The sequence below is a fragment of the Saimiri boliviensis genome, chromosome 21, assembly GCF_048565385.1.
Source record: "Saimiri boliviensis isolate mSaiBol1 chromosome 21, mSaiBol1.pri, whole genome shotgun sequence".
NCBI lineage: Eukaryota > Metazoa > Chordata > Mammalia > Primates > Cebidae > Saimiri > Saimiri boliviensis.
In genome coordinates this window covers 26,386,538-26,401,506 of record NC_133469.1, presented here as the reverse complement: position 1 = coordinate 26,401,506, position 14,969 = coordinate 26,386,538, and the positions used below count along the sequence as shown (strand labels likewise).

Here is a 14,969-nt window from a genome sequence, read left to right as displayed (position 1 = left end):
CTTCTGGGTGAGGTGAGTGTCCAGGGCGTGGTCTAGCCTCAGTGTTGCCCCGAGTCCTCATGGTGTCGTGCAGCCCGTCTTGGCACTGTCCCCTGAGCCAGATGGACCCATCTGTTCTGGATGGCTGATGCTGGAAGTAGGGTGCCTCAGGGCCTGTGGCTGCTGTGGGGGCCTGGGGAATGTGGTCAGACTAAAGCCCCTCGGGTCCTGGCCTGGTGGGGTCACTTGTCACACAGTGTGTGATGCTGATAAGTTATCGCCTCTCAGGGTCTCTGCTTCCGCTTCTGTAGAAAGGAATCAAGCATCTTGACCTCCCAGGAGTATGCCCTGCAGTGAGCAGTCACTGAGGAGAGCTGGGATTATCATGACCACTGTTGTTGACCCATTGCACCACAAGGGTGACCACACGGGCTGCAGGCGAGGATGGCAATATCCCATGGGGAGCCATCTGATGGTGGGTCCTGGGAAAGGAGGCTGGGGCTGCATGGAGTAGGACAACACGGGGTTATCACCTGCAGTGGGCAGGGCCGACCCAGCCACCCCCAGGCCCTCCCCTTCAGGCACCCTGCTGCCTGCTCTGGCCTCCTCTCACCAGCTCCTTTGGTGAATCCTGGTGCTTACTTCTCCTTGGCTAAGACTCTCTTGGACCCTCCCTGCTCAGCATGTGCCTTCCCTGTGGGGCACTGTTTGGAGGAACGAGGTGAGTCTGCTCAATGGAGTTTCCAGCACCTCTTCCCACTGGACCCTGGAGCCCTGGCAGGTGGAATGTGGGCAAGGAGGAGACTTCCAAGAAGCTGCCCAGGTGACTTTGAGCTGTCAGGATGGGGAAGGACATGTCAGGCAAAGGGATCGTTGGGAGCAAGAGCGGGACGAGGCAGGCTCAGGAGGACCAGTGCAGGTGAACTGCGGGGAAGACAGAGCCAGAGAGCCTGACCGCACCCAGGGCTCCTCTGCAGCCTGCGGGGAACTGGAGACTCCTGACTGGGTTCTGGGAACCAGGAGAAAGCACCCTCCGGGGAAGGCCTCCTCTGATCCTTGCACACATGAGGAAGGGAGGCCCAATCCCTTTCTCCCTTTAGCTGTGTATTTTTAGATTAAAGATGCTCACGGTGAAATTACTGCTCTTTTCACAGTTGGCATTAAAAGCACAAAATAAGCCTCAATGATTGTAAGTCACACGTTATTTCTTCGGTAACAGAAGCCCCTTTGGATTCTTGTTGTTTGGTGACGTAGGAAGGTGTGAAGGGAGTCCCTGCGTGGGCTCAGGAGTGGGGATGGGGCAGTGACAGCGCCAGGGCTGCGTGTGTATCTGTGCGTGTGTGCACGTGCCTGTGTGCATGGGTGTGTGTGTGCGTGCCGACCCCCCACTTTGGTTGAGGTCCTTCTTTGAGGCGGCGGCTGCAGGCTGGTTCTGTGCTGCTCCCTGCAGCCTCTTGTCTTGTGCAGGTGCAGAGCCAGGCGAGGACCCCAGCAGCAGGAATGATCAGTGTCTCTGCTCCTCCAGGGTGAGCAGGACAGCTCCCAGGTCTGGTGAATCCTGGCCTGGCTGCTCCCTGACCTCAGGCACCTTTTCTCATCTGTAAAATGGGCACCTCTGGAAACCTGCCCAGGTGGGGTGTTCCATAAAATCATTTGTAAGGAGCCCGGCTCCGTGTCTGGTTCGCAGCAAGCAGGTCCTTGGTGAATACATTCCATTGACTTCTCATCAGCACTTTTCTACTATATCCAGATACCTCTAACCACACAAGCCAGTCAGTGAGCACTGCATGCTCAGGGACCCCGCCTCCCCAACACCCTGCAAGGTTTGCCCTACACTGCTGGGGGCACAGGCATCCTCCAGGCCTCCAGGGCACCTCTTCCACCCTGTAAGAGGACTCTGAGCTTGGCTGAGGTGTCTGCATGGTGGGAGGGGTCCAGGGGATGGCACAGTCTGGGTCAGTGTTGGGTGGGATCTTGGGGGCAGAGGGAGGGGCAGGAGTCGTCATCACCCCCAAACCTCCACACCAGGACTGCATGGACCTGGCAGTTTCTCCTTTCAGTTTCTTTCCTCTCGTGATGTTTATTCTTGATATTCATTGCAAAATGACTCTACCTAAATGTGTGGAGGTATAGGGGTGGGAGTGGAATATGGAACCTCAGTATGACACCACATTTAGCCACAGGTCAGCCACACACACAGCACACTGGGACAATGCCATGCTCCATTCAGGGTATTTTATTTTCTTAAAGTAGACAACCTTTGACTCTCATCCAGTCACCAGCTTCTCTTTCCCCCATACATCTCGTCAAGTCCTTGGCCGTGATTCTGCACACTGACCTTGGACACACAGCTACTGCACAGAGAGAGGGAGGGAGAGCTGGTATGGGCTCCGGCGGCCTTCTCCTCTCTATGGCGGAGTTCCCATTTACACGCAGCCCTTGGTGAAGGTCCTTTCAAGGCGATTGCCCACAGGCCCTGGGACCGGAAGGCCCAGATTAGGGTCCCAGCAGGGCCTCCCTCAGGCCACAACGCTGGCTGTGCCTTCACAGGAGTCGGAGCGTTCCCAGCCAGTCTCAGGCGCGGGCATGCCGGGACCAGGGGCGCCACTTCTTGCTCCCTTCCTTCACTCAGCAAAGCCACAGATAATTTACTCTTTAAATACCAAGACACTTAGCTATTGTTCATTTGCTTCCAGGTGAAAGAACCCTCTTTAAATACATCGCATTTATTTTCTTAAATAAAAACAAAGCAGAAAACCGCACCATTAACAAGAGGACACTGCAGAGGCTTATGTACAACACGTGTCCCGTGAGGCTGGCGCAGGACTGCCACTCACTCCAAAGCCTCTTTGGAGCAAAGAGACAGAATCGTCCAGATAACAACTTTTACACTCAGCAAGCCAGACACAAAAAAGACCACCCGAAAAAAAAAATATCTTTTGAAAATCTGCATTTAAAAAAGAATACTCAACCGTGTTTGAAATTTTCTGGATTTTTTTCTGCGAAACACCACAAGATTTGGCCAGAAAAAAAAAAAAAAAAAAAAAAAAAAAAAAAAAAAAAAAAGAATGTCAGAGAGGGAAAACCAGGTTTTGATTTATAAAACATCAGACTAGTAGAAGAAAAGCTGGAATCCCAGCTGGCCTAGTTTGAAATAAATCGTGCCACTCGTTTTATTGTGTCGGTTTTTGCTGCATATTTGAAGCTGTTTAAAAAGAGTTGTGAGTGGCTGGAGGTCTGGTTAGTGCTGTCACCTGGCTCCTAAGGTCCCGGGTCCAGAATGAAAGTGGTGCGGAGCAGCTGTGTGCAGGCCAGCAGGGGAGGTGCACAGACCCTGCACTGGTCCTCCCTCTTGGTCAGCAGCAAGGTCCCTAGGCCAGAGCTCGGGCAGTGAGCTGGACCTCCTCCAGGCGACAGGTGTGCACCTGGCCAAACCTGGCTTCAGTCCTGCTGCCTATCCCCAACAATCCAATGCAGACCCCCAAGTGGAGTGGGGCCAACTCCAGAAGGCAAAGTGAAGGGGCAGGATGAGCTCATAGTGACCTTGTGACAGCTTCTAAGTCTTCAAGAGACCTTGACATTTTAGAGGATTTTGCCATCTCCAGATGTGTGTGTGTGTGTGTGTGTGTGTGTGCGCGCGCACACGTGTGTGTGTCTATCTACCTAGCAATCTATCCATATATATTTATGTTTGCAGAAATGTGGGGCCAAGGAGGCAGAGGCCAAGGGGCGGGGGACATTCTTTAGGTCCCTGTTTTCTGCCCCTGGGTTGGGCCTCTCTAGCACGCGTTGGGGCATGACACCCCGTGGGTTTCACCACAGGTAGGCGGGCCTGGGCCCGGCTCCTCAGCAAAGGCCAATGTACTTGAGATTGTTCTGTATGATGACGTCTGTCACTGCGTCAAAGACGAACTGGATGTTACTGGTGTCGGTGGCGCAGGTGAAGTGGGAGTAGATCTCCTTGGTCTCCTTGTTGCGGTTGAGGTCTTCGAACTGCCGCTGGATGTAGACGGCGGCCTCCTCGTACGTGTTCTGGCCCTTGTACTCGGGGAAGCAGATGGTGAGCGGGATGCGGCGGATCTTCTCTGCCAGCAGGTCCTTCTTGTTCAGGAAGAGGATGAGTGAGGTGTTGATAAACCAGTTGTTGTTGCAGATGGAGTCGAAGAGGCGCAGGCTCTCTGCCATCCGACTCTAGGGAAAGGAAAGTACTGGCATTCATCAGGCCTGCAGCAGGCAGAGGCAGACCCTAGACCTGCAGCCCTGCCGGAGGGAGCACCTGCCAGGGTCTCCAGCCCAAGGCTGGTCCCTGCAATGGCAACTCCATCTGTTAGGGAGGCCCAGCCTAAATGTCCTCACCCACCTCCCACAGAAATAGCCGACACCACCCTCCTCGCCTGTGGCACGTGCTTGGAAGATGTTCTTTTACCCTGTTTGGGTCTCTCCTCTGGGTGCCAGTGACCTGAGCATATAGCTTTGGGGCTGCAGCTGTGCCAAGCACAGCCTCCTAAACCCCTGGGCACCTGCAGCTCCGAGGATCCCACAGTCTTCCCATCTGCAGGCTTCCCCACACCCACACATGGAAGCCCATCTGCTGCAGGAGCCCTCGTCATGTCACAGCTGCCTCAGTGCAGGCATACGCAGCCTTGTGTCCTATCTGGGTTCTGGCTGAGTCCTTCAAAACTCCGATCCCTCTGTGTGGTACCACTGGATACCAGGAAGTCTGTGAGGGAGCAGCCTTCACTTCTGTAACCAAGGTCTCCACTTCTCAAGAGTCTCCAAACACCAGCCCGGGTCCAGGATTCTCCACCCTCCAGCTGTGGAGGGGCATCTGGTGCCACCCTACAGGGCATCTGGTGCCACCTCTCTGCCCAGGCAGGACCCTGGCATCCTGGAAAGAGCTCTTGGTACCTGCAGAGGACAGGAATTTTGTGGCCCAGGAAGTGGCAGCAACCACAGTGGAGAGTGGTGCCCAGCCGCTTCTCAGTTCTTTTCTGAGAACCTTCTACGTGTTATAGTCAGGAGTCTGGGCTTTTAAGAAGCATGATGCTTTTGTCTGACTCCCCAGTTCACCACTTCCCTACAAAATGAACACATTCTAACTTCTAAAAGGGGTAACTACCTGGAATTGCTGTTGGCCAAAGCTGCCCCTGCTTCTGAGATAAACTGAATGAGCAAAGTATCCAAAGTCTGGAACCAGTCTGGCTTAGATCTGATGCTTCAGATTTAAGAACTTTTCTGGCCAGGTATGGTGGCTCATGCCTGTAATCTCAGCACTTTGGGAGGCTGAGGTGGGTGGGTCACAAGATCAGGAGTTCAAGACCAGCCTGGCCAACATGGTGAAACCCTGTCTCTACTTTAAAAAAAAAAAAAAAAAAGCTGGGCATGGTGGTGGGCACCTGTAGTCCCAGCCCCTTGGGAGGCTGAGGCAGGAAAATTGCTTGTACCTGGGAGGCAGAGGTTGCAGTGAGCCGAGATTATGCCACTGCACTCCAGCCTGAGTGACACAGTGAGCCTCCATCTCCAAAAACAAACAAAAAAACCCAACACACAAACTTTTCTGACTAGACTACATCACAGTGACCATGGTAATGCAAGTGGTAACTGCAGCTGGTGGCGATGACTCGGGCACAAAGCAACAGCATCACTAATGACTACAGTGACAATGATGCTGGTAACCACAGCTGGACGTGAGCTGCCAGCTTGTTCTCACATCTTCCCACTCCTGTTTCACAGATGAAGAAACTGAGTCTTGAAGAAGCAGGGTATGTGCTCCAAGCCCCACAGCCAGGCATTCTGGCTGGCTGCTCCTGCAGGGTGGACCCAAATGAGGCTGCCCGAGGGTCAGGTTATCCAGAATGCTGCACAGAAACCCTGCTCTCCAGAGCCCCTGGGTTCTCTGAGGAATGGCTCTGGCAGCATCTGTGCGGAGAAAGGAAGGACACCCAGAGGTACCTGTCATTACCCTGGAACCCTGCACTCCACCTGGAAGACTGTTTTTCCAAACCAATCTTGCTCTTTCTTTAGAAATGAACTTAGGAATAACAGGAGCCCTGAAGAGTGAGCAGCCTCAGGTCTGGGGATGGGTGCTGCTGACTTTTCTGCAGAGATAAGCAACATACAAGATCTCATCCCAGCAGCGCGGGGAGGAGCCAGCGCCTCCGCAGTGAACCTGGCTGCACATTCCCAAATGTGAGCTAAGTGGTGGTCTAGGAATGTCACATTCTGCTGAGGGAGTAATTAGCTCTAATGGATCCCTGGAAGCCACATCGTAGAGGACTGTGGTAATGGAGCTGTCACTTCTCAAAGAAATGATGCTATAATTGGGGGCTGTGCTTCTGACCCCAAATTTTGCATCAGTTTAATAACAGATATGGCCATTGACACGTATTCGTTAATTCATTGAGCAAACACTTGCTGAGGACAGCCTGAGTCCACATCAGTGCTCATGCCAGGTGATGGAGCTCGAGGTGGGATCCCTGGGGCTGCGGGAACCAAGGTCAGGCAGGGATGGCAGGGTCCTTTTGGGGTAGGGGTCTTCCTCCAGGGTTGAGAAGGGCATGATCTGAGCACTAGCAGGGTATGGACCTGGGGGGTTCAAGGGTGAGCAGACAAGCACAGAGTTGGGGCTAGGCCTGGGTCTGCCTCCCTGAGCCCTGATGGGTCACGGGGATGATGGCTGAGGAGGTTCTTATATCCAGCTTAGCCCAGCACCTCCTGGGCAAGCAGGAGAATCTAGGGGAGAGGAGGAGCAGGAGGGCTGCCTCACCACTGTGGAAAGAGTGCACGTGTACTGGCCATCTGAAGCCTCAGATCTAAATCAGACTGGTCCTCTGCAGGGCACCTATGTGTGGGAAGAGCTCAGCTGGCAGCAGTGGGAGGGGCTAACAGACCACGTGGACCCCTCTCTCCAAGGCCAACCCAGCCACTCATCTTGCTCAACACCATGGTGCACTCCCCATGAGTCCTGGGGTGAGTCAGGCTGTCCCAAAGCACCAGGAGCCCCTTTGATGCTGTCTGAACTGCTTCCCTGCTGACGCCTCTCAGTGGACCCTGGGGACACTGGACACCTCTTTGAGCCTCAAGTTCCTGACTTAGAGGTCATGGAAACTCAAGTACTTAGTATCATAAGGCAGCTGGAGGTGGGCACGGTGCCTCATAATACACTCACCAGCCTCCTCAGGACAGACAGGCATCTCTTGAGTGTGGGGCCTGCCCTCAGCTCAGATCCTTGCTCATGCCCAGGGCTCCCTTGCTTTGCAGGTCTTTCAAGCTCAGGCTTCCTGGTTTCCTGTATTCCTTGAGACAAACCATGGGAACCACATTGGCCAATATTTAGTGGGCACCCAGGAGATGATGGACCTCAAGTAATAAAATCTCTGTGTAGATGTCTGGTTCCCTGGGCCCTGCCTGGCAGGAGTCAGGAAAGCCTGCAGGAGGCACCAACCATGTGCCTCACTTCCGGGCACAGACAGGAAGCTTCAGAGCGTGGGAAGCAGCTGAGCTTGCTGCCTCGCTCTGTCTGTGTCCCCGATGCAGGCTGAGCCTTCGCTGCACATGGCTACACCCTACTAGAGGTGAAGCTTAGGAGATGGGTGGGTGCCCATCCTGGAATCTTTATAGAACGGGAAGGTTATAAAAAAGGTCAGGGGGCCTAGTATGGGACAGTGTGGTGCTGATGGACCAGCAAGTGAGGCCGGAGCTGCATCCTGGGTTTGTCCCTAGACCAGAGGCCTGTAGATCTCAGATGGGGGACAAGACACAGGGGAAGGCTGAAGAACCACAGACGGTTACAAAGTTAGGACCCTGACAAGCCGAAGTTGATGAGAGGCCACACCGAGGAGAGCCTCATATTTGGGTCTGAAAGATCAACTGCAGAGGAAGTGGTAGGGAAAGGTAGTGCCGGGCCAGGAGCCCAGTCTTGTCCTCTGGCCTATTGCCCAGCCTGGCCCCCCGTGCTTGCCTGGTGGCCTTGGGAGCCTGCATCAGAGTGGTGCCTGTACTCTTGCAGCCCGGAGTACAGACAGGTGGGCAAGGCAGCATCCTGACACTCAAATCACAATCATTGAAATCAAGCTGTCTATTTTAGGGTATAGGTCTGGAAACTGACTCCAGTGTGCATATGGGAGGGAAGCAGCCCCAGCATGCTGTCTGCTAGCCTTCAGGGCCTGGCCGTGCAGCCCTCCAACCTGTCCATGTTCTGCTCACCCTGTAACACATGACTGGCCTATGCCTCCTGCACCCATCTGGCGTTTGTGGGCTCCCCTGGCTCTTCCTACCCTTGGTAGATCTGGCTCCATTCTCCTTCCTGACCTCTCCTGGCCTGCGTGGGGGCTTTGCCCTCCCTGGTGTGGCAGGGTTAAACATCATTCTGGCACAGCCCACCTGTCTCCTGGGCCACTGGAGCAAAGCCGGATGCAGCTTTGGAGTCACGTGGCCCTGCCCATGCTAGGGCATCACCCCTTGTCCTGCAGTAACTTCCCCAATTAGCCTGACAGACCCTGGATTCAGAGGAACCGCCTCTGCCAACCATGACCCCATGGCAAGGGGGAGGGCTCCCCACTTCACACATGGAGCTCAAGGCCTCGAGAGGGGCTGACCTGCAGCTGAGAGCCTGGTGTTTTCCAACTGCCACGGCATCCTCTTCTGGTGAGAGGCCCTCCCTACCTGCACCTCTATAGCTGCCAAGGCAGCAGTGGGTGCAGGGAAGGGGTAGAAACACACCCACCATTCATTGCTGTGATGCCAGCCCAGGGTTCCAGTGCTCATCCTGGTCTCTCCAGGGCCTGCTTACCAGCGAGATGGCACCTTCTAGGAGGCTGGAATTTGTCTGCTCATTTATTTATATAAATAACATGGAGCAGACAGTTCCCATGAGAAGCTTGTGCAATGCTGGGAATCTCGCTGCTTGGTGTCAGGAACAGTCAGGTGATTTGTAACAAGGCGTGTTGGCCACCAGGCAGCTGGATACAGTCCCCGGGGTGGTGTGGAAGTCATTTCCTGGCCATTTGTGAGAAGAGAGTTCCTGCTCAGACAGGTCCCAATAGACTTAGAAAATAAACTGAAAAAGACCCAGTCAAAATGCCTGAAACCTGTGCTCTGGCCCCCAACCTCAGGTGGGGTCCCCCATTTGTGGGAGTGGTCAGCAGTGCTCAGGGCCTCATGCCTGCTTCACGCACCTTCTGCCTTACGCACCTTCTGCCTTAGAGGTCACTGAGGTGTGGGAGGCCACCCTGCAGGGTGTTGTAGGAGGGGATGTGTTCTGGGCCTGTTCCTTGCTCCTCTCTGGGCACCCCTCCAGGAAGCCAGGTACACTCCCAGATTCCCATGTCAGCTCCCAGCAGGCAGGCAGTCCTCTGGGACACTGGTCCAGTCCAACCTCTTCCCAAACCCCGACTCCTGCACATACCTGAGATGGTGGGACTTTCACCTCCCTACCTCCAATCCATGCAGCCCAAGATCACAGTGGGTTGGGGGCAGTCACATGCAAACACCTACTCAGGCTGAACATACACTATTAGCTCAGAGGCTTGTCACACACCTCAGCCAGGTGAGGGCTCCCGGACTGTGCCGTGTTGGGGAATAGGTAGGTGATGGCAGTGTGACATGGCTGGGGAAGGCTCTGTACGGACCCATTTGGTCTTGTCCACTTACTCTCAACCAGGTCCTTACTCCATAGGACCCCAGGCAGTTTGTAGTTGCCACAGTACAGGGCAAGGCCAGCCGGCCCAACTAGGGGCCTCAAACCTCACAGAATTTCTTCAAAGGAAGAGTTTCAGCTCTTCCTGGAACCAGCATGATCCCTGGAATACAGGTGACCTGGAACCCTCAGCCCTGCCAACTTCTGAGATCCCTTCATGGCAGCCCCCAGTGCCTTCTCTTCTTTACCTCCCTGGGCAGAGGCTCTCCAAGTGCTCCTGTGTGAGGGATGGAGGCGAGCAGACAGCCTTGCTCTCAGCAAGGTGGCTGGGGACAGGCAGGATAAAATGCTGGAGCTGGTGGAGTGGCCAATGCTCCTGCTCGGCCAGCTGCCAGCTGTTCTGAACCTGTCCTCCTCCCAACACACACACAAACACACACACAGCTGCCAGCTGTTCTGAACCTGTCCCCCTCCCAACACACACACACAGCTGCCAGCTGTTCTGAACCTGTCCCCCTCCCAACATACACACCCCCCCCAAACTCCTGTTCTGCTAGCTGCCAGCTGTTCTGAACCAGTCCCCCCCAACACATACACAACCTGCCAGCTGTTCTGAACCTGTCCCCCTCCCAACACACACACACACACAGCTGCCAGCTGTTCTGAACCTGTCTCCCTCCCAACACACACACACACACACACACACACACACACATGGCTGCCAGCTGTTCTGAACCTGTCCACCCAACACAGGCCCCAAACTCCGGCTCTGCCAGCTGTTCTGAACCTGTCCCCCTCCAACACACACCCACACATGCGCACACACACTATGTAAGCATACTTCCCTCTTGAGGGGGCTGTGGGCTCATGTAGGACACACACAGACAGCTTAGTCCTCACACCCAGGCACAGGTGACTACACAGCTGGCACTGCTGCAGACAGTGCCCGCCAGCTGCGACTGACAGGTGACACACCATAGGAACGCAGCAGGTGAGGGCTGATATAGAGGAGGACATTTGCAATGGGACTTAAGGGAAGGCATCACAGGAGGGGCCAGCAGAGGCCCAGAGGCGTGCAGACGCAGACTTGCTGCTGGAAAGGGGGGTCTGGGCCCAGACTGTCCCACCCTGGGCCTCAGTTTCCTCATCTGTAGAACAAGTCCTCAGTTCTGTTACAGACTGAAAAGCTCAAGTCAGCCCGACTATAGAAAAGCCGGGAGTGTTCATCCAAACCATGAATTTAGCTTTTCAGGCTCGGAGCAGAGCTGTGGGGCTGGGCTATGGACATGAATGCGCTTCATTCACCACGGACAGGCCAGCCCCGCGGCCACCCAGCCTGCAGCTGAGCAGCCAGGCCTGGCCAGCCAGGGCCACTGAGTACCAGGCTCGGAGGGCAGCGCCCTGACTGAGAGGCAGAGGTTTCATATGAAGATGGGCTTCACGCTATTACCCTTCACAAAGTACCAGCCAAGCCTCATACCCTTCTGGCCCTCCCTTTGTGGTGGAAGCTTGGGGACACCTCAGTGGGGCTGCCTGTCTGCTGGGCACAGTGTGGCTGGAAGGACATGAGGCACTGCTGACACAGTGACCAATGTGCCTCTGTCGGTGGTGATACCTGCCCTTGGCTGGCACTGACTGCCCGTTTCCACTTCCCAGAGCCCTGTGTGCTAGGCCTGGTGGGCAGGAGCCTCTGCAACCTGCCTGGGTCATTCTAAGTGTTGCCGAGGTGGTCTGGAGCACAGGCATTCCCAGACTTCTCTAGTGGGGAGAGGGCGAGTGGGCCCCACCATCAGACCATGCGCTGAGGTCCCAGCAGGTGCACGGGGTGGAGGAATCTGTGGTGTTGGTGTCCCTGCACTCAGCACCTGTGTTAGATGCATCTGCAGCTGTGGAACAGTGAAGACACCAGAGGAAAACCACTCCAAGGATGGTGTCAGCTGCAAAGGAAATAGCTTATATGCTTGCAGCCCCGTGCATCCCCAGCCAGTCCTGGAATCCTCATCAGGAATTCCTGAGTTCACTTCCCTCTTGAGGGAGCTCGCAGGTGCAAGTTCTTGGCCCACATCTACCCTCAGGCCAAAGGGGTACAGGCAGGAGGCTATCGGAGGCAGCTCAAGGTGGGTGGCAGCAGCTGGGAGCCAGCGTGTGAGGGGCTGACAGGACTGCGACACAGGGAGGCGGTGCTGGCCAGAGTGCTGGGGTGGGAGCCGAGGTATGATCTGTGGAGCAGGAAGATGCTGGGACCAGCAGGGCCTTGCCTGGGCACAGGGCCAGGTGGTGCTAGCCAATGTTAGAACACTCAGCTCTCTTTCCAGGGGAGCTGCAGCCACAGCAGGGCACTGAGTCCAGGCTGCTGTCTAATGTGTCTTCCTGGCCAGGGTCAGCTGCAGGGCCAGGGTGCTAGCCTGGAGGTGAGTCCTGTGAGATCCCAGGCAGAGGGGGCTGCTGTGCTCAGAGCAGGACCCCTTCTTCTGGTAAAAGGTGGGCCACATCAGAGCTGAAAGCTGGGTGTTCTTATCAGAACACTCCCTGCTCCTGGTCTCTTAGTTGGTGTTCTATGGCGCAGCACAGCACAGGGTAGCTCCGTTCAGCTGGAGCTGTGGGGCCCCCTGCCCAGGCCCCTCGCTTCCTGATGGGTCCACATCAGCCACCTCCTTGCTCCCTGCAGTCAGGTCCCTATCCCCACAAAGGGTCTTCCTGTGCTTTGGATCTGGCCTTGGTGGCCATCTCCAGATACCCCCGGCGAGGTCCCCCACCGCGGCCAGTCTGCAGGTCGCAGCTGCACCGTGCTCACCTTGAGCACTTACCATTCCACCCCCAGTGTTTGTCTGATGCTCCGTTTCTCAGGATGTGGCCCTGTCCTTGCTGGAGAGGGGAGTCTTCCTGCCACAGTCCCACCCTTGCTTCACCAGGAGCTCAGCCCAGCCTCCTGCTAGGCGTCCATCTCGCCCTCCTGCCCTGGCTGCAGACCTGCTGTCCTCAGGGCTGCTGGACTCCTGGTTGTGGTCATCCAGCCTCCTGGCTGCACCCTGGCATACTCCCCACACCTCTTCAACCATGTACTTGGCTGAAGGCATTGCCAATGACCAGGTCCCTGGACCTCCCAGGGTCTTGAGAGGCAAAGAGCAAATGGCCTGGTGAGCACTAGGCCCTAAAGCCTGGTATGCTTGGGGGCAGGGTGGGTGAAGGATGCCTCTTCTGCTTCCTCTAGAGAATCCCAGGCAGGGCCTGAGGCTGTGGCAGTTGGGGAAGCAGAAGGGCCCCTCAGAAACCGGAAATGCAGCTAGAAGCCTCTTTCTTGGTGCTGGGAGAGAAGTGAGACCTGGGGGTTCAGAGAGCCCTCCTGTGGGCTGCGGGGTGAAGGCAGGAGGCTGAGGGTGCCTGTGTTCAGGCCCTCCTGGTCCCTGCATTAATGCCAGGAGCAGTGCTTGTCCTTTCCTGGTTACTCCCAAGGGGCCAGTCTTGCTGTGGATGAGACTAAGGCTGCAAGGGAAGGAGGACTGGTCTAAGGACGGGAACCTGGGCACTGGGCTCTCTGGCTTCTCAGGACATGCTCCTAGGGAGATGCTCTGGGATCAGATGCCTTTGGTTTCAAAAAAAGGAACACTTGGGTGTCAGACAGCCCACTGTCCACTGCCCTGGGATCTGAGGACTGTCAGGGACCAGGGCTGTCACAAACAGGGTTAAGTCCAAAGGGGCTTCTATTGGGCACCTGGGTGCCCTGTGGAGCCCGGCTGCTTGCCCGTGGCCCTGCTGGCTCCCTGAGGAAGGGGCTGGTTATCTTGTATTCTGGAATCTAATTCTACCACCAAACTGCAGTGAGACCCTGGGCATGCCACTTCCTCCGCTGGGCCACAGATCCTGCCTCAGTAAAATAAGCTGTTTGTCTAAGATGGTCACTTGGTTCTATTAAAGTAACCTTGGGGGACCCTGGAGTGCTTTGGTGTCTCTGGTGCAGCTGGCACTGGCCTGAGCCTCACCTCACTGGCATCACCACTGACCTCAGAGAATCCTGTCTTGATGTCTCCGTTTCCAGGCCCCAACACATCCTATGCAGATGGGCCTCTCTTTTCTGGGGCTCTCTTTGCTGCTAGGTGGAACACAGTCCAGTGCGCTTGCCTCTCTTCCCTGGCCTGGGCTTGGAGCTTTGTGGCCACACCCCCTGTACAATGGACAGCCAGCCATGTCACAGGAGAGCTGTCTCTGGCTCTGCCACTCTCCACCTTCCCTGTCCTCAAGGAGCTTAGGATGCATGACGGGTGATGGGAGTAGGAGACAGGGGCAGACAAACAAAAACCAGGCAGACAGTGAGGCCACTCCCTGGCAGAGGATCAGCGTGAGAGCAGGTGGAGGAGGCATGAGTCATCTCTGCTCATGCTCACAGGCCTCTCCAGCGACTGACAATCCCCTGCTGGAAGCCTGATGCTATCCTGTCCCCTCATTCGAAGTGGCTCTGAGGCAGTGCCCCCGTGCTTGGTTCACCCAGTACCTAGATGGGATTGCTGCTGGCCCCAAATGGACAAGAGGACAGACATGGCCATGGTGCAGCTGCCCAAAGAAAGATGGTGGGCAGGGAGGCCTGAGTTGCGCCGTGTGCTCAGGAGCGTGGTGGGCCCTTGGGTCCTTCCTAACACTAAGCTCTCAGGAGTCAATGGCAATAGCTGACTCCCAGGCCAGCTGCTCCCTCCCTTGCTGAGCTTAGCATGAACTCTCTGTAGATGCCCTGCTGTTTCCATGACAACCAGGGCGGACACCTTCACCCTCAGAGTCTCACACCACAGCACAGAACAGTGGCGGAGGAAGCTGCTAACCCTTGAGCTGCAGCAAGTGTCCCCCCACAGGGGCACACAACCTGGCTGGCCAGATGAACACTGTTCACTGCCCATCTGCTCAGGTGGTAGGGGAAGGGTCTCTGGGAGTGAGGGCACCCTCCTCTCACTCTGTCTCTTCTAGGATGTGGCTTGCTGTGCCCTGAGAGACAGGGCAGTGAGCAGGGGAGAGGGGAGGACCTCTGGTGATCTGTTCCTGGCTGGAGCACCATGGGTGGGGTGGGCCTCCTGGTGGGAGAAGAGGCATCCTCGTTACTGAAGGGGCACTGGAGGGAGGGCTCCAGAACGTGGCTCGCCCTTGTCACCCTGTGGCCTTGTCAGCCTAGACTTCCCCTTGTGTGGGGGCTGCCATGATGCCCTCCAGTTCTGCTCATCTCTGAGAAGTGGCTGTGAGGTGCTCCTGGGATCATGAGGCTGGAAACATTTCCATTCTAGATGTGGAAAGTGGGTCTCAGAGGGGTTACCTGGCCCCTCTGCCTGGCCCACTACCCTTTCCCCAAGGAAAGTACCAGACAGCCCGAACC

The 14,969-nt window shown here is 55.9% G+C and overlaps 2 protein-coding genes across 3 annotated transcripts in view; one reads left to right on the top strand and one right to left on the bottom strand.

The window, feature by feature from the left end:
- The window catches only part of RSPH14 (radial spoke head 14 homolog), a 79,073-nt gene that overhangs the window by 13,987 nt on the left and 50,117 nt on the right, over nucleotides 1–14,969 (top strand). The gene's annotated exons all lie outside the window — the stretch shown is intronic.
- GNAZ (G protein subunit alpha z) overlaps nucleotides 2,200–14,969 on the bottom strand; it is a 51,766-nt gene continuing 38,996 nt past the window's right edge. For both annotated transcript variants that reach the window (XM_039462455.2, XM_074391344.1), the window contains one exon: nucleotides 2,200–4,170. In XM_039462455.2, coding sequence (XP_039318389.1) covers nucleotides 3,826–4,170 — 345 coding nt within the window. In that variant the 3' untranslated portion in view covers nucleotides 2,200–3,825. The remainder of the gene's footprint in view (nucleotides 4,171–14,969) is intronic.